The 20,558-nt window shown below is 54.4% G+C and overlaps 1 protein-coding gene across 4 annotated transcripts in view; it reads right to left on the bottom strand.

Annotated features, from left to right (window-relative positions):
* Positions 1–3,355: 3,355 nt before the first annotated feature.
* Positions 3,356–20,558, bottom strand: part of ITGAL (integrin subunit alpha L) — a 39,937-nt gene continuing 22,734 nt past the window's right edge. For 2 of the 4 annotated variants that reach the window (XM_047780072.1, XM_047780074.1), the window contains exons 18-31: positions 20,197–20,286; positions 16,659–16,715; positions 16,481–16,554; positions 15,743–15,884; positions 14,219–14,329; positions 13,614–13,693; positions 13,432–13,518; positions 12,248–12,323; positions 9,038–9,151; positions 8,719–8,775; positions 8,523–8,624; positions 7,610–7,705; positions 6,398–6,508; positions 3,356–4,923 (exon numbers count right to left, since the gene is read on the bottom strand). In XM_047780072.1, coding sequence (XP_047636028.1) covers positions 4,738–4,923; positions 6,398–6,508; positions 7,610–7,705; positions 8,523–8,624; positions 8,719–8,775; positions 9,038–9,151; positions 12,248–12,323; positions 13,432–13,518; positions 13,614–13,693; positions 14,219–14,329; positions 15,743–15,884; positions 16,481–16,554; positions 16,659–16,715; positions 20,197–20,286 — 1,383 coding nt within the window. In that variant the 3' untranslated portion in view covers positions 3,356–4,737. Of the gene's footprint in view, positions 4,924–6,397; positions 6,509–7,609; positions 7,706–8,522; positions 8,625–8,718; positions 8,814–9,037; positions 9,152–12,247; positions 12,324–13,431; positions 13,519–13,613; positions 13,694–14,218; positions 14,330–15,742; positions 15,885–16,480; positions 16,555–16,658; positions 16,716–20,196; positions 20,287–20,558 lie in introns of those variants that run through there. The other 2 variants (XM_047780073.1, XM_047780075.1) reach the window with 2 other exon arrangements.

Consider the following 20,558-nt stretch of genomic DNA (forward strand, 5'->3'; position numbering starts at 1 on the left):
CATTTGTCCTTCTAATGTGTGTGTGGATAGTGCTCTGGGCAGTGGGAGACTCTAGGTCACTAACTACAGCAGTGAAGCCATAAGGCCTGGTCTGGGAAGTGCTTTTTTTTTTATTGTTTATTATTTTTTTGGCCGCTGCCAGAATCAGCTGGACATGGGATCTCGCTTGCCAGATCAGGTTTTGAAGCTCTGGCTGCAGCAGTGTCCGTGCTGAATCCTTACCCCTAGACCACCAGGGAACTCCCTGGGAAGTGCTTTTCTATTCAGTGTTTCACTGGAATCTTACAGTCTGAGACTCCAGAGCCATGACTTGCCCATATCTGCTCAAGTTCAGGTCCTACGCTTTGAATGCTGCACAAACACAGAGGGGGTCCAGGGAGGTGTGAGAAAACCTTCAACTTTGTGGAAATCCCTATTCCCCAACATGGAGGGACTCCCTCTCTGGCTCCCAGCACCACCCCTCTGTGCACACTCTGACCAGAATTACAGGGATTGTCTGCAGTTCCGACCCCACCCGTGGAGAGTATATCTATACTGTACCCATTATGAAGATTGGACAACCTCAGCCTTTAAACCCTCCCACCAGGCTGGGCCCGATTTGCCACAGCTCCACCGCCTTTTTAGGAGCACTTTGTTACACCACAGCACACGGCAACACCAAACTCACCAATCAGGGCCATGGATACTAGTTGGGTTCGTTACCACTGAGCCACCATGGGAACGCCTTCCCAGCCCACTTTTATCTTACTTTGCTTTCCCACCTGATCCTCCTAATACTTGGCTTCTCAGGAAAGGATGGGGAGTTGGTGCCATCAGTGAATCTGAGGGATTTGGGGGTGTGGCCTGTGGTCACCTTAGCTGAGGAGGACAGGCCACACGTCAGGGAATCAGCCAGCGGCGCGGCACATCTAAGACGGACACCTGCTAAGGACCCGACAGGACCCTGTGAAGGAGACATTCAGACCACATCTGCCTGGTCCCATCTGCCCCCAGCGGCTCTGCCACACAGGCGCGTGGGGAGTCGTGACTCCAGAAGGCCTCTCGGGCTTCGGGATCCTGACATCACCCTTGGACGCACGCCCATCCTCAGGCCTTATAACTTGTCAAGAACAAATAACCTCTGTAAGCACATTTCAATCCAGCCTCCCATGATCTACAGACTCTGGAAGGGGGCTCCAGAGAGCATTTAGTTCAGTCCTGATCTTACTGGTTTTCAAAGTTTAAAGTATTTTGGACGTTGAGCATTTTTTTTTCAAGTGAAATCTGATGGGTTTGTTTGTTCACTTTTGTCTTTTTAGGGTTGCCCCTGCGGCATATAGAGGTTCCCAGGCTAGGGGTTGATTCACAGCTACAGCTGCTGGCCGATTCAGAGCTACAGCCACAGCCACAACCACGTGGGATCCAAGCCACGTCTGTGACCTACACCAGAGCTCACGGCAATGCCGGGTCCTTAACCCACTGAGTAAGGTCAGGGGTGGAATCCGTGTCCTCATGGATACTAGTTGGGTTCATTACCGCTGAGCCGCGATGGAAACTCCTGAAGTAGAAAGATTTTAAAGGCTGGAAAGCAGGTGGAAGTGTTCAGGCTGCCAGGGGACCAGCACGTATGAAGGCACAGAGGTGGAGAAGGACAGGGAGACAGGTCTGTTTCTGAAGCAAGCCTCCCATGTCTGTGTTGTGCTGCTAACTGTGATGAAAATACTCACTTTTTCCTCATGTCACAGACTATTGCCTCCTCGAAGAGACTTTCGTGACCACCTGTGTAAAAGGATTCTCTCCATCACCCTCTAAACTCTTATCCCGCATTTTCTTTGGGGCCCTATCTCTCCCTGGAAACACATTTCTCTCTTTTTTTGGCTGCTTTTTTTAGAGCTTCACCCATGGCATATAGAAGTTCCCAGGCTAGGGGTCGAATTGGAGCTACAGCTGCCGGCCTACACCACAGCCACGGCAACTCGGGATCCAAGCCGTGTCTGCTGCCTATACCACAGCCCATGGCAACGCCAGATCCTTAACTCGCTGAGCGAGGCCAGGGATCAAACGCCATTCTCATGGATACTGGTCAGGTTCTTTACTGCTGGGCCACAATGGGAACTCCTAGCTGGAACCACATTTCTACTTTTCACTCTGTTTTCCCACTGGAGTGAATCTTTCTGAGGGCAGTGACTTGTCTTTTGTGTTCACCACCATGTCCACAGACTCAGCGCAGGACCTACACAAAGGGCTTAAGAAATTCTGCATGAGAATTCCCGTTGTGGCTCAGGGGGTTAAGAACCCAACTAGTATCCATGAGGATGCGGGTTCCATCCCTGGCCTCACTCAGTGGGTTAAGGATCCGGTGTTGCCGTGAGCTGTGGTGGAGGTCACAGATGCAGCTTGGATCCTGGGTTGCTGTGCCTGTGGCTGGCAGCTGTAGCTCCAATTCTATCCCTAGCCTGGGAACCTCCATATGCTGTTGGTGCGTAAATTAGCTTACCTTGACTGATCACTAATCATATGCCAGACTCTGTTCTAAGTGCTTTTGTCCTAAAAAGAAAAAGAAAGAAAGACGTCCTGCTTGAATAAATAGAACCTAAGGCTTCCCAGGTTTTGAAATCTTTTCATGCACTTTTAGCAGTTCTGTGATGCTCCTGCTGTCAAAATATTTTTCCCCCCTGTGAGCAAACAGGCCTCACTTCTTCCTTCCTGATGTCTTGCTTTGGAACTTGCCCCATGGTTCCTTGGGGGCTGGTCCAGAAAGAGGTTGATGAAGTTGGAGAGGCCAGCAGGTCTTGACAGACTGTTCTGGGCCTTACGTGCCAGGCCAGAGAATGTTCACTTCATCTGCTGTAGGCAGAAGGGAGCCATTAAAGTCACTGCCTGAGGAGTTCCCTTTGTGGCTCAGTGGAAATGAATCCGACTAGTATCCATGAGGACATGGGTTCAATCCCTGGCCTCGCTCAGTGGGTTAAGGATCCAGCATTGCTGTGAGCTGTGGTGGACGTTGCAGATGTGGTTCAGATCTGGTTTTGCTTTGGCTGTGGTGCAGGTTGGCAGCTACAGCTCCCATTTGCTCCCTAACCTGAGAACTTCCATATGCTGCAGGTGTGACCCTAAAAAGACCAAAAAAAAAAAAAAAAATCACTGTTTGGGGGACCAAATGTTCTCATCTCCCAGTGTTGGGCAGGAACTGGCCTTGGAGTTATTCAAAATAGCCCTAGGGCCCTACTGACCACCAGAGGGCAGCAATGACTAGTTCCTGCTGTCTGCTCTAAAGGTTGGGGCAGGGGTTCAGGGTCTAGGAACTCCAATCAACTATACTTTAATTTTTTTTTTGCAAATGAGTTGACTGTTTTGGTCCCACTCAGCGGAAGGATTGAGAAGCAAAAGTTCATTTAATTGAGCCAGGCTGGAATGCTGCGCTGGCAACAAACATCACACAATGGAATCGATGTGGTACATATGTACATATATATGGGGACCAGGTGAATGGGCACAATCCCCATCCCTGAGCTCACAGTCTCACAGTGGGGGCCACAGTGGGATGGGATGAAGTTCCCGTGGGGGCTGAGGCGGCAGGCACCTTGACAGATGGGGTGGCTAGGGTCCCACCCCAATTTTTTCCTCTATCTTCCCTCCAGCACCCTAATTCAGTGAAACTGAGTCAAGCACCTCCTGTGTCCGCCTCTGTGCTATTGAGAGGGGTCCCGAGGTGAACGAGACGGGGATGACCCCTCCCCCACTTCCTCCATGGAGTTCTCTGCTTAAGTTCAGAGATGGATATTAAGTAAATCATTTAACAATGAACAGTATGATCGGTGCTATGCAGACAAGTACAGGCTAGTGTAGGTGCATAGAATCTGGGAACCCAACTGAGTTGGGGCTGGGGGTGCTGCCCTGCAGAAGTTGTGTGTGAGCTGAGATCTGAAGGCTGAGAGAGAGTCAGCTGGGAAAAGGAGGCAGGAGGAATGTACCAGGCAGAGAAAGCAGGGTGGGTGAAGGCAGTAAGCCAGGAACGAGGAAGGCGGGTGTGATGAGCTTAGAAGGGGAGGTGGGGAGTTCCCTGGTGGCACAGGGGGTTAAGGGTCAGGCATTGTCACGGCTGCGGTGTGGGCTTGATCTCTGGCCCAGGAACTTCCACATGCCGCAGGTAGGGATCAAAGAGAGAGGGGGGGAGAGAGAGAGAGAGAGAGAGGCAGGTGGGATGGCTCAAGGAGCGCTAGGAAGGAAACGGGGACCCGATTGTGCAGATTTGGTGAGGCATATTAGGAAATCTGGTTGCTAGCCAGAGGGCAAGGGGCTTGCAGGAGCAATGTAGTGACATGGATGAGATCTGCTCTTGGGCAGAACTGAAAGCTGACTGGATTCCAGGCAGGAGAGAATGCAGGGCAAGACTCCAGGAGTCTGAGGCCTCTGGGACATCCAAGGGCAGGGGGGTATGAGGGCCCAGAGTGTCGCTGGATCTGAGGTTACAGTTTATCCAAAATTAGATCAAGTGTTCTCTTCCAGGGGCAAAAACTGAGAGGTGCCGGTGGAAGCCGGGACCATTGGATCGTTACAAGGCTTCATCTCTGTGGCCTTCCTGGCCCATCCCTCGGTGGATCCTCGCCACGAGCCTGCAAAGGAGGCAGGCAGGAATGGGTGCGTGTTCAAGCAGGGAAACTGAGGCCTAGGAAGTGGCACTGTGTGTCCTTGCCCGAGGACACACAGTGAAATTCAGGTAGAGGCAGGCTGAGTCCAGTCCTGGGCCCTCTGCAGTCAGGCCTGGGCTTCAGTCGCTCCCACTGCGTCCTGGGTGTTGTCGTTGTGGAGAGGTTCCAGGCAGCCCGGATCCCTGGCCTCTTCCCCAGATGCTGGCCTCCCAGAGTCTTCTTCCGGGGTGTCATTTGAAGCCTCTTCAGTCGCTTCCATCTGCTCCTTCAGGTTCCGTTTAAAGAAGCCAACCTGCAGGGGGACAAGACTTGAGTCAACGAAGAGTCCAGGAGTTCCCACTGTGGCTCAGCAGTGAAGAACCCAATTGGTGTTCATGTTGACGAATGTTTGATCCTTGCCCTTGCTCAGTGGGTTAAGGATCCAGGGTTGCTGCCAGCTGTGGTGCCAGTCACTGATGCGGCTCGGATCTGGCATTACTATGGCAGTGATGTAGGCCGGCAACTTCCATCTGCTGCAGGGGCGGCCCTAAAACAAAACAAAACAATACAAAAAAAACCCCCAAAGAGTCCACAGAGCACTTTGGACCAGTCAGCCCTGGCAAAACAGGAAAGCATCATTCATGGGGATAAATCACATATGCCACAGACAGATGGCATCTGCTCTAGGGCTAGGGTGAGGATAACTGCCACACCTGCTTCCTGGCAATATGTTAAAAAGCTGTACGTTTGGAGTTCCCGTCGTGGTGCAGTGGAATCCAACTAGGAACCATGAGGTTGCGGGTTCGATCCCTGGCCTTGCTCGGTAGGTTAAGGATCCTGTGTTGCTGTGGCTGTGGTGTAGGCCAGCGGCTGCAGCTCCGATTGGACCCCTAGCCTGGGAACCTCCACATGCTGCGGGAGAGGCCCTGGGAAAGGCCCTGGAAAAGGCAAAAAGACCAAAAAAAAAAAAAATCAAGAGGTAAATATGATGGAACTAGAGATTCTCATACTACGTGAAGTAAGTCAGAAAGAGAAAGACAAAGACCATATGATATCACCTACACATGGAATCTAATATGTGACACAGGAATTCCCGGTTGGCTCAGTGGTAGTGAACCTGACTTGTAACCAGGGGATGCAGGTTCAATCCCTGGTTTCGCTCAGTGGGTTAAGGATCCGGCGTTGCTGTGGCTGTGGTGTAGGCCGGCAGCTGTAGCTCCAATTTGACCCCTAGCCTGGGAATTTCCATGTGCCGCAGGTCCGGTCCTAAAAAAAAAAGAAGAAGAAGAAAGCAAGAGGTAAATTTGACTGTGCTCAGAAGAAAGACATTAAGATATCATGTCCAGGGAGAAATACAAGCTCCCAAGGAGCATATATGGTATTTTCCATTTTCATTTTCTACGCATGCACTGGCTTTTCCTTTCTTTTCAAGGCCTGTGGCATGTGGAAGTTCCTGGGCTAGGAGGCGAATCGGAGCTGCACCTGCCAGCCGACGCCACAGCCATGGCAATGCGAGATCTGAACCGCACCTTTGACCTATGCTGCAGACGGTGGCAACACTGGATCCTTAACCCACTGAGCGAGGCCAGGGATCGAACCCGCACCCTCATGGATCCTAGTCAGGTTTGTAACAGTGGGAACTCCCTTGCTTGCTCTTTGGACCCCGTAGCCTGATCTGTAGAGGGAGGGGTAGGCTGCGGCCCCTTTTGGCTTCTGCTCCCCGACTCCCACCAATTCCGCTTTCCCCAGCCTGGCCACGTGTGTCCGTTCCTCCCCGAAGCTCCTACCTTGTACAGAGCTAAGAAAATCAGCAGCAGCAGCAACAGTCCCCCGATGCCGCTCAGCACGTACAGATAGAGCATGTCCTTCTCGTATATGATGTCCACCTTCATGTTGACCTGGGCAGAGGAGAGGCGGGGAGTGCAGGGAAGAGGGCTTTCCCACCCCCAACATTTCTTGTGAATCCGGCCTCCCTGGGTCTTAGAGCTTCCCGTCCGGGATTGTGACACAACGCAGGGCTCTGGTCCCAGACCCCCTCTCTCTAGCACACCTCCCACCACAGCCACTGGAATGAGCTGGCAAACATGCACCTCAGCCCCCCTTTAACCCTTAAATGGCTTCCCTAAGCTGCAAGATAAAAGGCCAGAGCCCTGGCTCAGCACGCAAAGCTTTCCAGAATCTGGTTGCTGCTGACCATTTTAGCTGCCGCTTCCCTTCTCCTGCTCTGAGCCTCCTGTTCTTATTTATGTATTTATTTGGTGGCACCTGCAGCACGTGGAAGTTCCCCAGGGGAGGGATGGAACCTGTGCCACAGCAGTGACCTAAACCACTGCAGATGACAATGCTGGGTCCTTAACCTTCTGTCCCACAGGGGAACTCCTGAGCTTCCTGCTCTTAAACCTGCCTGGCCCAAGCCCTCAACTCTGGGTCCTGCTGTGAGTGCTACTGCTTCTGTGGGATGGGCACCCCTTGGCTGAGTTGCCTTCAATTTGACCTTTTTTTTTTTTTGGCTTTTTAGGGCTGTACCCGTGGCACATGGAGGTTCTCAGGCTAGAGGTCTAATCAGAGCTGCAGCTGCCAGCCAACACCACAGCCACAGCAACGAAGGATTGGAGCCATGTCTGCGACCTACACCACAGTTCACGGCAACGCCGGATCCTTAACCCACGGAGCAAGGCCAGGGATCGAACCCACAACCTCATGGTTCCTAGTCAGATTTGTTGCCGCTGCGCCACGACAGGAACTCTGCCTTCAATCTGATCTTTACCTGACATCTCCGACAGCTAACCTTGTGGTCGGCTTGCCCACAAGCCATGGGGAGCTCATGGCTTCTAAGGAAGCCTGCGCAAAGGCTGCCGACTCTTATCCAACTGAGTCCAAATCTTCCGCTATAGGGCTTCTCACACTCCCAGCTCTGGCTGCCCTAGCTCTGCCCCGGGCTTCCTCTCATCCCTCTGCTGCCCTCTGTTCCTGGGTCTTCTGAGGCGATAGAGAGATACCTGGGCGAGGGAGGCGTTGCTGCCATAGAGGTGGAAGTGCTTGCTGCTGTTGAAGGAGATGGCAAGGGAGCTGCAGAGGCTGAACACGGAGGAGGCCTGTGGGAGGAGTGGGGGAGGCATCAGAGGGACGGAGGGAACAAAGCCGACCCAGCTCAGCGGAAGAGGGAGAGGCTGGGGACCAAGAGTCGGGGTGGGTGCGATATCTCTGCTCAGTTCTCTCCGGGAGCGTTCTACTGTGCTGCTCCCATTGATGGAGGGATATTCTTCCTATAAAGAACAGCTAAGAGGAGTTCCCGCTGTGGTGCAAGGGGATCAGCATCGTCTTGCGAGCGCTGGGACGCAGGTTTGATCTTCGGCCTGAGGCAGGGGGTTAAGGATCCTGCGTTGCCGGGGCTGCGGCTTAGCTCATGGCTGCAGCTTGGATCTGAGCCCTGGCCCAGGAACTCCATTGGCCTTCAGGCAGCCAAAAATGAAAAAGAAGAAGAAGAAAAAAAAAAAAAAGAACATCTAAGAACCATGAGAACAGTCCTGGATATTTCATCAAGATGGAACACAAAGGCGTTCCCATTGTGGCTCAGCAGAAACAAATCTGACTAGCATCCATGAGGATGCAGGTTTGATCCCTGGCCTCGCTCAGTGGGTTGAGGATCCAGTGTTGCTGTGAGCCGTGGTGTAGGTCACAGACGCGGATCAGATCTGGCGTTGCTGTGGCTCTGGCGTAGGCCAGTGGCTATAGCTCCGATTGGACCCCTAGCCTGGGAACCTCCATATGCCGCGGGTGTGGCCCTAAAAAAGACAAAAGACAAGCAAACAAAACCTGCAGAGAGGTTATCTGTGGCGGAAGCCCACCCCCCTACCCCTCTCGCCGCCCCCCCCCAACCATGTGGCTTTTGTTGTCTGCGGCAGGTGCTACCTCGATGTCCCCCACCAGCTCCACCGTCCCGATCACTTGGACAAGGATCTCCTGCTTGAAGACAACTGGGCAGCGGAACTGGGCTCCAAGCTGACACAGCGGCTGGCGGGAAGAAGGAAAGCAGGGGGTCAGGGAGGCCTCCTCCCACCAGCCCTGTGCCAGCCCCGCCCCCGTTTCTGAGTTCCCAGTGCTGTACCTCAGCCACACTGGGCAGACTCTCCACCTCCTCCTGGTGGCAGGTGACAGGAGGCTCCTGGGAAGGGTGGGGCGGGGTCCTCAGTTAGTGCAGAGCTGAGAGAGGATGCGGGCCCCTTGAGCCCAGACCTGGCGTTCCTCTCCACTCCCCAGATACCACCTTGCAGCCCAGTTCTCCCCCACCGGCCCTTGGCGGGTTCAACCGTCATCACTCCCTTCCCCGTATGTCTGCCCCTCCCCTCATCCACCCCTCCCCCCACCAACCCCCTCCCCCTCCCCAGCAGACCCGGGCGTCCCTCCCCACTCTGGGCAGCACTCACCATCTGGACGCTCCACTTGTGTGCGATGGGCCCCTTGGGGTGGGGCTGTGGTATCCCAACCAAGGCCTCCAGGGCAGGTATGTTGTGGTCATAGACAGAAGGCTGGATCTTCACCTGGCACAGAGGACAAGGGGCTGCAGAGCCCTGACTGCAAATAGGTACAGGGTTTCTTTTTGTCTTTTTGCCTTTTCTAGGGCCACTTCCTGCGGCATATGGAGGTTTCCAGGCTAGGGGTCTAATCGGAGCTGTAGCCATGGGCCTACGCCAGAGCCACAGCAACGTGGGATCCAAGCCGCATCTGCGACCTACACCACAGCTCACAGCAACGCCGGATCCTCAACCCACTGAGGAGGGCCAGGGACTGAACCCGAAACCTCATGGTTCCTAGTCGGATCTGTCAACCACGGAGACATGATGGGAACTCCAAGGGTTTCATTTTGGAATAATGAAAATGTTCTAAAGTTAGTTTACGGTGATGCTCGTGCAATTTTGTGAATGTACTCACATCCAGTGAATTGTACATTCTATTTATTCTTTTCTTTTTAGAGCCATGCCCGCGGCATATGGAAGTTTCCTGGCTGGGAGTCGAATCGAGCCGCAGGGGCTGGCCTACCCCACAGCCACAGCAACTCGGGATCCGAGCTACATCTGTGACCTGCTACAGCTTGCGGCAACGGATCCTCAACCCACTGAACAAGGCCAGGGATTGAACCTGCTTCCTCATGGATACTACTCGGGTTTTTTTTTTTTTTTTTAAGGGCCGCACCCATGGCATATGGAGGTTCCCCCGCTAGGGGTCGAATCAGAGCTGTAGCTGCCAGCCTACGTATGCCACAGCCAGAGCAAATTGAGATACAAGCCTTATCTGCGACCTACACCACCGCTCTCGGTGACACTGAATCCTTAACCCACTGAGTGAGGCCAGGGATCAAACCTGTGTCCTCATGGATGCTAGTCAGGTTCTTTAACCACTGAACCACGATGGGAACTCCACTGTCAGGTTCTTAATCTGCTGAACCACAACGGGAATGCGGAACTGTACACTTTAAATCACTTTAAATGGGTAAGTTGTATAGCACATGAATTCTATCTCAAGAAAGCCATTAAAAGACCCCCCCCCCCCCAAAGGATGCTAAGAAGATATCCCAGGGGAGATGAGGGACTAGCTGCAGGAACAGGTGCATTGGAAGAGCAAGAGGGACATAATTCCAAATCCACATTGTCATTTGGAAGGAGGACACTGACTGACACTGAGAAGCGAGACACACACCTACTGGAAACTGACACAGAGGGAGCCCAGAGCCATTCGTTTGCTAGGAGGGGGTAGTGATGATGCCAAAATCGAGGACAGGGGGTTAGCACGTGTATGTGCGAGTGGTCTCCACCGGCTGAACACTTAGTGTGCGAGGGCTTGTCTAGGTCTCATTACGTGATCTCATTTGCTTCTTTCATGTTCCCGTGTATGATCATCCCAGTTTACAGACGACAGAACTGAGGCGCAAGGCGATTTGCTAATCTGTCTGGAGTTGCAAGTGCTAGAACTGGCTTGCTCCTTCCTTCCTTTCCTTTTCAGGGCCACACCTGAAGAGTATGGACGTTCCCAGGCTAGGAATCGAATCAGAGCTGCAGCTGCCGGCCTACACCACAGCCCCAGCAATGCCACATCCAAGCTGCATCTGCAACCTATGCCGCAGCTTAGGTGGCAACGCTGGATCCTTAACCCACTGAGGGAGGCCAGGGATTGAAGCCACATCCTCATGGATACTAGTCGGGTTCTTAACCTGCTGAGCCACAACAGGAGCTCCCTAGAGCTGGTATTTTTACCTTGGCTGTGACTCCAGAGACTGGACCCACCCTGCTCTAGCACCTTCCTTAGATGAAGAGAGTAATAATGCTACAAACAGCCCATGTTGACAGACACCTTCCATGTCAGGAGCATGCTAAGCTCTTAAAGTGCATGTTCTCATTTATGCCTCATAACAACCCCATAAGGTAGGTGCCATTATCTTTCTTGTTCTACAGACTGAAAAACCGAGGCTCAGAGAGGTCAAATAAGCTGCCTAAGGTCACACAGCTTTAAATGGCAGAGCTTCGGACTTCCCATTGTGGCTCAGCAGCTAATGAACCCAGCTAGGATCCATGAGGATGCAGGGTCGATCCCCGGCCTCGCTCAGTGGGTTAAGGATCCGGCGTTGCCGTGAGCTGTGGTGTAGGTCACAGAGGCGGCTCAGATCTGGCGTGGCCATGGCTGTGGTGTAGGCTGGCAGCTGTAGCTCCGCTTGGACCCCTGGCCTGGGAACCTCCATATGCCTCTGGTGCAGTCCTAAAAAAAGGCAAAAGAACAAAAGAAAGAAAGAAAGAAATGGCAGAGTTTCAAATAGATCTCAGGGCTGAAGCCTACGTTCCTAACCAGCCTGGGACCCTCCATATGCCTCAGATGCAGTCTTAAAAAAAAGCAAAATTAATAAATACATAAGTAAATAAATGGCAGAGTTTCCAAAAGAAATCAGTGCTGAAGCCTACGTTCCTAACCAGCCAGGGGAGCAGGCGAGCCAGGGGCCCAGCTGTCCGGCTCTTACTGGATTTTCATGCCTGCTTAGCTCACAGTAAACCTCGATTATTACAGGTGACCTGGAGGCAAAAAGGGCCTGAGCAATGGGACAGCGTCAGGAAAGAGGGATGGATCAGCAATGCCCTGGGCCGTGTTGCGTTTTGTTCAGGTGGAGACCATGAGGGTCTTTAGCAAGAGTGGCCGCGGGGCAGGCCAGGCAGTGGCGAGCAGCGGTGTAGGTCACAGACACGGCTCAGATCTGGCGGTGCTGCGGCTGTGGTGTAGACTGGCAGCTGCGGCATCGATTCGACCCTTAGCCTGGGAACTTCCTCGTGCTGCAGGTGCGGCCCTGAAAAAAATGGAAAAATAAATAAATGAGTCAAAATAATACATGTGCATTTTCTCATCAAAACACACCCTGCTGCCCCCGGAAAAACTAGGGTCTCCCTCAGAGCCCTTCTGGCTCTCAGATTCTGTGATCCTAGAAATCATTTATCCAGGAGTGGAAAGGAGTCGGGGAGTGTGCGTCTCCGGGGAAAGGGGAGGAAGGCTGGGCTGGCTGAGGACAGGGCTGGGTGGCGCTGGTCTCTGCACCCTTGGTCCCTAGGATGAGGCTGAACGTGGGACCTCTAAGGACTCTTTCCTACTGAGGTGCCTACCTGGTAGCTGTGCTTGACATGGTGGGTCTTGGGACCTTTGGGGGTGAAACTGATATAGAGCGTGGAGTTTTCCTGGCTGTGGAGAGAAAGGAGCAGCCATAAAAGCTGGAAAACACAGCAACCCCGCCACCTGAGGGGCCCTGGGCCAGGGGACGACACCCCTGTGCTAGGGACACAAAGGCATGACGTCATGACATCCCTTCACCGCTCTGCTGCTTCCCTTTGGAAACAAAGGTGCGGGGAAGTGGTCAGTGTTGCCCAAAGCCTGCAGTGGGGACCAGGACTGGGACACAGGTGGGTGGCCTCTGGAGCTGTGTCCTGTGTCCTCCCCACCCGGTCCTCCCTCTCCCGTGCTCTGAGTCCCCTGCTCGTCTCCGAGATAACTGCTCTAGCCCCTGGCTAGCTCTCTCACCCCATCCTTCTAATGACCTTCCTGATGTTGCCCTCTGATCCTGCCACACACACCCCTCTCCGAATCCGGCAACGGCTCCCCGATGCCCACAAGCGTCAAGTCCAAAGCCCCCGTGTCCAGACCTGCCCGTTTCCCAGGCAGCCTGCCCGCTGCTCCGGGCACATACCTGCCACTTCCTGAGCCTGCGCACTCCCTGCTCCCCATCAGCCCCGCTGGTTTGCCGTCTGTGCCTTCCCTGTGTTAGTCTCTGAGGAAAAGGGCTGCCTTCCTTCCTGGCCCTTATCTGAACCCCCGTGCTCCTGCAGACCCCAGCGCAAGCCCTTTTTCTCCACAGTCTCTTCCGTCTCTCCAACCCACATCACCTTTCCTGGCTCTGATTTCGTATCACATCTCAGACAATCTCATTGTGTTTGGCCTTTGTTAGTTTTTTTTCCTTTTCTTTTTAGGGCCACACCCACGGCCTATGGAGGTTCCCAGGCTGGGGGTCGAATTGGAGCTGCAGCTGCCGGCCTACACCACAGCCACAGCCACGCCAGATCCAAGCCGCCTCTGTGACCCACACCACAGCTCCGGATCCTGAACCCACGGAGCCAGGCCAGTGATCCAAGCCACATCCTCATGGACACTGGTTGGGTTTCTGCTGTGGCTGGAGTCAGTTCCCATCAGCCCTGGGGCTCTAGGAGTGGGAGGGGCTTTGAGGGAGGAAGCCTGGGGCGCTGGAGTCGGGGAGGCTGAGGCGGGGCCAGGCAGGGGCCAGCGGCTCAGGACTCACTCGTTGGTGAGGATGTTGAGGGGGTACAGGACCGGGATGCTGGTGGTAGCCCAGTTGTCAATCAGGTGGCCTGTGTCCTCGTTGTTGCTGCATGGGGACAAGAGAGAGGGCAGTTAGGAGACGGAGACAGGCTTGGCCGGTGTCTGAGGCCAGGGTGGGGATGTGGGTGGCGGCCTGCTCACCAGCGCACATCAGCCTTCAGCTCGACAAGGTCCTCCCAGGAGCTGTTGGATAGCGTATCAAACATCACCTGGATATCAACCTGGCGAGGAGAAGAGGAGAATGAAGGAGGAAGGGGCCTCCAGCCATCTTAGCCCTTCACCACCCCTGTGTCCCAATGCCAGAGTCACACGGATGGCTTATCTCAAGCTCTGGGCTGGGTGTTTCATCTCCATTGGGCAGATGAGGCTACAGGCGTTCCACGTGGTTAAGTCACGTGTGGAAGAATGAATGATCCCACCCTGGGTTTGTCTCATTCCAAAGTCCAGGCTGTTTTTATTTATTTATTTTTTTGGCCATACCCATAGCATGTGGAAGTTCCCAGGCCAGGGATCAGACCACACCAGCAGTGACAACCCTGGATCCTTAACTGCTTGCTAGGCCACCAGGGAACTCCCAGAGTCCAGGCTTTAAAACATGACGCCTTTGCACCCATTCTCTTGGGGCAAGGGGTGGGATGAGCCCTGCCCTGCCCATCGCCTACATCTTTCCCAGAGCCAGGAGCTCCCCCACCTCCTGAGCTCACAGCCCCCTGGATGCTTGGGCCCTGGGGGCTGGAAGCACCCACCGAGCTGTTTGCTTTGAAGATGGGAGAGCTCACGTTGCAGGAGACGGCTCTGCTCTGAAGACTGGTCTCCTCCAGAAGCTCCTCGCAGCTCACAGGCATCTGGCTGTGAGGCTGGGGGTGAGAAAAGAAAGCATGAGCTTTTTAGTGGGCAAGGCTAAGGGATCCCCTGAGGCCACCAACCCTCAGGGCCCTCCTCCTCTGTCACTGCCAGGGCACTCTTGCAGAGAGGTGGGGACAGAGAATCAGGGGCACAGCCAGGGGTTCGGTACAAAGAGGTTCACTGCAATACTGTTTTTTTGTGTTTTTTTGTTTGTTTGTTTGTTTTTTGGTTTTTTGTCCTTTTGCCTTTTCTAGGGCCACTTCCTGCGGCATATGGAGGTTCCCAGGCTAGGGGTCTAATCGGAGCTGTAGCCATGGGCCTACGCCAGAGCCATAGCAATGAGGGATCCGAGCTGCGTCTGCAACCTACACCACAGCTCACGGCAACGCCGGATCCTTAACCCACTGAGCAAGGGCAGGGATGGAACCTGCAACCTCATGGTTCCTAGTCAGATTTGTTAACCACTGCGCCACGAGGGGAACTCCTGCAATACTGTTTATCAAAGGGAAAAACTGGAAGAGATCAAACAATCCAAAGGCAGAGGAGTGGTTTGGTAAATCACCAGAGAGTTAAAACGCTGCTACATCCACACACTCAGTCACCACCGAAAAAAATGAACGGGGGAGCCTCTGTTGTGGCGCAGTGGAAATGAGTCCGACTAAGGAGGTTCGAACCCTGACCTTGCTCAGTGGGTTAAGGATCCGGCGTTGCCGTGCGCTGTGGGTCGCAGATGCAGCTCGGATCTGGCATTGCTGTGGCGTGGGCCAGATCCTTAACCCATTGAGAGAGGCCGGGGATCGAACCTGCATCCTCCTGGATACCAGTCAGGTTCGTTAACCACGGAGCCATGATGGGAACTCCTAATTCTGTTACTTTTTTATCCATATGAGATGATGGATGCTCGCTAAACTTATTATGATGATCAGTTCATGATGTATGCAAGTCACATCTTTATGCTGTACCCCTTACATTTATACGGGGCTCTAGGTCAATTATATCCAATCAAATTGGAAGAAAAAAAGAATAAAGCAATGAAAACAACCCAGGCTGTCCCTCGAAAACACGATGGTCCCCTTTTGGAGGGAGAGGTCAGTGGGGCTCCCTGAACCTGTACCCATCTTCTTGGCCACCAGGTCCTCCAGCCTCTGTCACATGCTCCATCTCACTCAACCCTCCTGATGACCCTGTGGTGCCCCAGCCTCACTCTTTAGTTTCGAATCTGAGGCTCACAGAGGGCGAATCTTGGATGTCAGGTCACACAGCCCGAGGCTGACCAGCAGGCTGAGAACCAGGATGTGGTCCTGAGCCCTCTGCCCACATCTTCAGGCTGTCCCGGCTGCCTGAGGCTTTAAGAGGCAGCAGAAACTGCGGGGACAAGCCTGTCTGGCCTGGGGCCCCTGGGCAGGGCCCAACCTCTCACTCACCTTGAGCACCTCCACTTTGCGGAAGGAGAGGCCCCAGGGGAAGCTCAGGCTGAGGTGGACCCAGTACGCGTCTTCCTTCACGTTTTGCAGTGTCAGCCGCACGGCGAGGCTGGTGGACGGGGTCAGACGCAGGACTTTGGAGCTGGGGGGACGATCGGGGCATGGTTAGGGGAGCCAATGAAGGAAGCAGGATCTGAGGTGGGGACTTTGTTTTGCTTTTTGGGGGGCCGCAGCTGCAGCATATGGAGGTTCCCAGGCTAGGGGTCCGATCGGAGCTGCAGCTGTCAGCCTACACCACAGCCACAGCAGCACGGGATCTGAGCCGCATGGGTGACCTACACCACAGCTCACGGCAACGCCAGATCCTTAACCCACTGAGCCAGGCCAGAGATAGAACCCTCATCCTCATGGATACTAGTTGGGTTCATTACAGCTGAGCCACCGTGGGAACTCCCAGGGTGGGGACTTCCTGAGCCGAGGGATCCTGTGGGCCAGAACAAAGAAATACACAAGAGTAAGCGCCTTGGCACAGGCTTTAAGGTTTGCGGGCTCCTCTAATCCTGACGGCAGGGTGGCAGGAGACCAGCATTTCTCTGAGAAGGAAATGCAGGCCCAGATGACACGGGAGGGACGGCAGGCGGGGGTCTCCCGATGAGAAGCCTTCTCCGCACAGGAGCTGCCTCAGCCAAACGCTGAGTGAGACAGGAGGGCCCGGGGGGGCTCGGAAGCCTTACAGACCTTTCAGGGGAGAAGGCCACCCTCAGGTCTGCCTCACATTTCTTGTCCTCTCCGCAGTTCTTCTCGAAAGGGATCTGAAGGGCCAGGGAGCAAAAGACCAGGAGGCTCAGGTCCCCACGCCCAGGAGGGCCTGGACCCCCCCCACCACCACCGGCTCGCACTGCCCCCCGTCCCTTACCTCCCTGGTTTCTGAGTGTGCTGAGGGTCTCAGGACTGGCTGGATGTCCCTGTCCTGCTGAGCACAGAGGAGGGGGAGACGGGAGAGCATAGCTGAGGCAGCAGAACTGGTGGAGGAGAGCTGGAGGGGCTCAGGCTTGGGGTGGGGATGGGGTGGGGGGGGGCTGGCTGTGGTTGGGCCCCTCCCAGGAGCCGCCGCCCCAGGCCCCAACCTCCCAACTTGGCCCAAGGCTGTCTGTGCCGATCTCCTCTGATGGCAGCTCCTTGAGGGAGGCTCAGGGTCTCTATTCACTGTTGGGCCAGGAGATCTGGGCCTTGACCAAGCAGCGCCCGCCTATCCTCCTGGCCCGTCTCCTCCGCCTGCAGGAACGCCCCAGGCTGCGCCCCTGCTTGTGGCTTGTGCCTCCTGTGAATCCCATCTCCCCTGCACACCCCCCCCACCCCCCGCCCCGCTGACTCCAAGAGCTCTCCATCCCTTATCTAGGCCAGTTTTTTCCAGCAATTCCAGAATTTCTGCCCTGGTCACTGGGTACGCACAAGAGAATAAACCAGACACACTGCCTGTCCTTCCATGTTGGGGGAGAAATGGCCCAGCATCCTCAAGTGTTATGATGGGGCCAGGACAGGGCCTATTTAGAGGAGGTGGGAGGGAATCTATCCCACCCTGGGAGATTAGGGAAGCTTCCTGAAGGAACTGCATTTCAACTGCAATCTAAAGGACTTGGGGTGGGGCAGGGGTAGGGGGAGTTCCCATGGTGGCGCAGTGGCAACGAATCCGACTAGGAACCATCAGGTTGTGGGTTTGATCCCTGGCCTTGCTCAGTGGGTTAAGGATCAGGCATTGGTGTGAGCTGTGGTGTAGGTCACAGACGCGGCTCAGATCCTGTGTTGCTGTGGCTGTAGGGTAGGCCGGCAGCTGGAGCTCAGATTGGATCCCAAGCCTGGGAATCTCCATATGCCCCATGGGTGAGGCCCTAAAAAGCAAAAAATAAAAATAAAATAAAGGACATGTAGGAGAGAGCCAGGTGAAGAGAATGGAGAGGGAGGAAGAAAGAACAGTCTGGGAGTTCCCATCATGGCTCAGTGGTTAACGAATTCAACTAGGAACCATGAAGTTGCAGGTTCGATCCTTGGCCTCGCTCAGTGGGTCAAGAATCCAGCGTTGCCATGAACTGTGGTGTAGGTTGCAGACTCGGCTGGGATCCGACGTTGCTGTGGCTGTGGTGTAGGCTGGCAGATACAACTCTGATTAGACCCCTAGCCTCGGAACCAGTACATGCCGCAGATGTGGCCCTAGAAAAGACCAAAAAAAAAAAAAGAAAGAAAGAAAGAAAGAAAGAAAGAAAGAACAGCGAAGAGTCTAGATGGAGGCCCAAGGCAAAGACGGTTTCCCTGTGAGGGGCAGGAAGGTGCTCAAGCTGACTGGAGGGTCCCGTGTCAGAAGGGGCGGGAAAGAGAAGCGGGGTCCAGATTCTCCAGGGCCTTGAGAGCCCTATTAGGCAGCTAGAGTAATGGGCTCACAGAAGTATTTTATGGGTGATCTAGAGAGACTCCAGCCTCCTCCACTTCCGGGGCACCAGCCAAGCAGCCTCCAGACCCCTCCTCAAGGGCGGGGGTCCGGGCAGCCTCTGCTGACTGATGGCTTGCATCCCCCTCAACACTCACACGCAGATGCCTAGCAGCCAACAGACCACAGCCAGTGCCAAAGGGGCATCCAGAGCTCTGTCTTGCTGAGCTGTCCTGCCGGAAACTAAGCCCCCCTGTCATTCCCCCAAAATTACCACTGTGCCTCTCCTCTCTCCACCAACCCACAGTCCGCTAGTTCTTTCATTTTCTTTTTTCTGGCCACGGAGGCATGGAGTTCCCACTCTGGGGATCAGATTCAAGCCAGAGTTGTGACCTAAGCCGGCAGCTGCAGCAATGCTGGATCTTTAACCCACTGTGCCGAGCCAGGGATCGAACCTGTGTCCCAGCGCTCCCAAGATGCGGCAGGGGAGAAGGCTAGCCTCAGGGCCCGTTTCGCCACAGTGGGAATTCCCAAAGTCTGCCAGATCTTCAGGATCCCCGAACAAGTGACATCTCCCTTAGGACGCCTCAGGTCTCTTTTTAACCCCGAGTAGCTGCACCAGTTCAGCTTTTTTTTTTGTCTTTTTTTGGCTATTTCTTTGGGCCGCTCCCGCCACATATGGAGGTCCCAGGCTAGGGGTCGAATCGGAGCTGTAGCCACCGGCCCACGCCAGAGCCACAGCAACGCAGGATCCGAGCCGCGTCTGCAACCTACACCACAGCTCCCGGCAACACTGGATCGTTAACCCACAGAGCAAGGGCAGGGATGGAACCTGCAACCTCATGGTTCCTAGTCGGATTCGTTAACCACTGCGCCACGACAGGAACTCCCCAGTTCAGCTTTTTATTTTTATTTTTTTTCTTTAAATTAGTGCTGATGGCAGACACTGGTGGTTGTCCCTCTATATCCTGAGTGCATGGAGTGGGGGTGGGGAGGGGGCACGCTCAGCACATGCCGCCCAAAGCCACAAGAAAGAGTGCACCGCTAAGGTACCACGCTCTGGCTCTGGGAGGGGCCCGCGTAATGTTGGGAGTCCTCTTAGGCATGTGGAAACAGTCCTGGAGAAAGACCGATCCTGCCCGATCCTGCTCGCGCTTATGCCAGAAAATAAACCCACATCTTCAGGAGCTCCCACTGTGGTGCAACGGGACGGGCAGTGTCTCGGGAGCGCTGGGACTCGGGTTTGATACCCGGCCCGGCATAGTAGGTTAAGGATCCGGTGTTGCCGCCACTGCAGCTTAGTTCACGGCTGTGACTTGGATCTGATCCCTGGCCTGGGAACTCCATGTGCTGTGGGGGGAGCCAAAAAAAAATTCACGTCTTCAGGCTTCAAGTTCTTTCCACCAGACCTTGCTGCTTTCCAACAGAAGCCAAACGACCAGCTGAGGGCCCAGGGTTTCAGGAGAGGAAATCGGGCTGTGGGCACGGGCCAGAGCGTGTGCGGTCTTGGAGACGGGCATAGCAGTTTCCCCTCTCTTTCATAATGACTTGGTTTTGAGGGAACTACCTGCCTTCATCTGAAAACCACTGGATGGACAGACGAGAAGGCTAAGGAGGGTGCCCTGCCCTTCCACAGATAAAAGGATGGTCCTAGGACTTCTGGTGTTTTCTCCCTGGAATTTGCATCTGTTAAAAATTTGCAGGGCGGGGGTGAGGGGAAGAGGAAGCTGAGGCACGGAGCCACCTGGAGCTGAGTCACTTGAAGCCTCCACCCCCACCCCCGGGAGTCCATCCTTTATCTCTTCATCTTGAGAGCCCCCAGGGCCTCTGCCCACCTTGGGTTCCCACCGTCCCAATCTCTGTTTTCCAGATTTCTCTTAAATACAAACTCCCATAAATGTCTTTCCTGCTTAAGGAAGCCATCTTCCGTGTCTATTGCTTAAAACCGAAGACTCCTGTATAATAAAGTCTTGCTTAATTGAATTTCTGTGCTCTCTTGGCCCATCATGTCCCTAAGCTGATCTGTTCTTACCGCCCTTTGGTCCATCGATGTCCCTTCTTCCTCCCAGAGAGAGTAATTTAGGGAGACGTTGATGGGCGAGATGAGGTCTTGAACGCATACCTGAGGGTGATAAGAATACACGCCTGCGTCATGAGGTTTGTTTTTGCTTTTTAGGGCCACACCCTCGGCATATGGTGGTTCCCAGGCTAGGGGTCCAAATGGAGCTGCAGCTGCCGGCCTACACCACAGCCACAGCAACGTGGGACCTGAGCCGTGTCTGTGACCTACACCACAGCTCACGGCAACACTGGATCCTTAACCCACTGAGAAAGGCCAGGGATGGAACCTGCAACCTCATGGTTCCTAGTTGGATTCGTTTCCGATGAGCCAGG

Source organism: Phacochoerus africanus, chromosome 5 (assembly GCF_016906955.1).
Source record: "Phacochoerus africanus isolate WHEZ1 chromosome 5, ROS_Pafr_v1, whole genome shotgun sequence".
Lineage (NCBI taxonomy): Eukaryota > Metazoa > Chordata > Mammalia > Artiodactyla > Suidae > Phacochoerus > Phacochoerus africanus.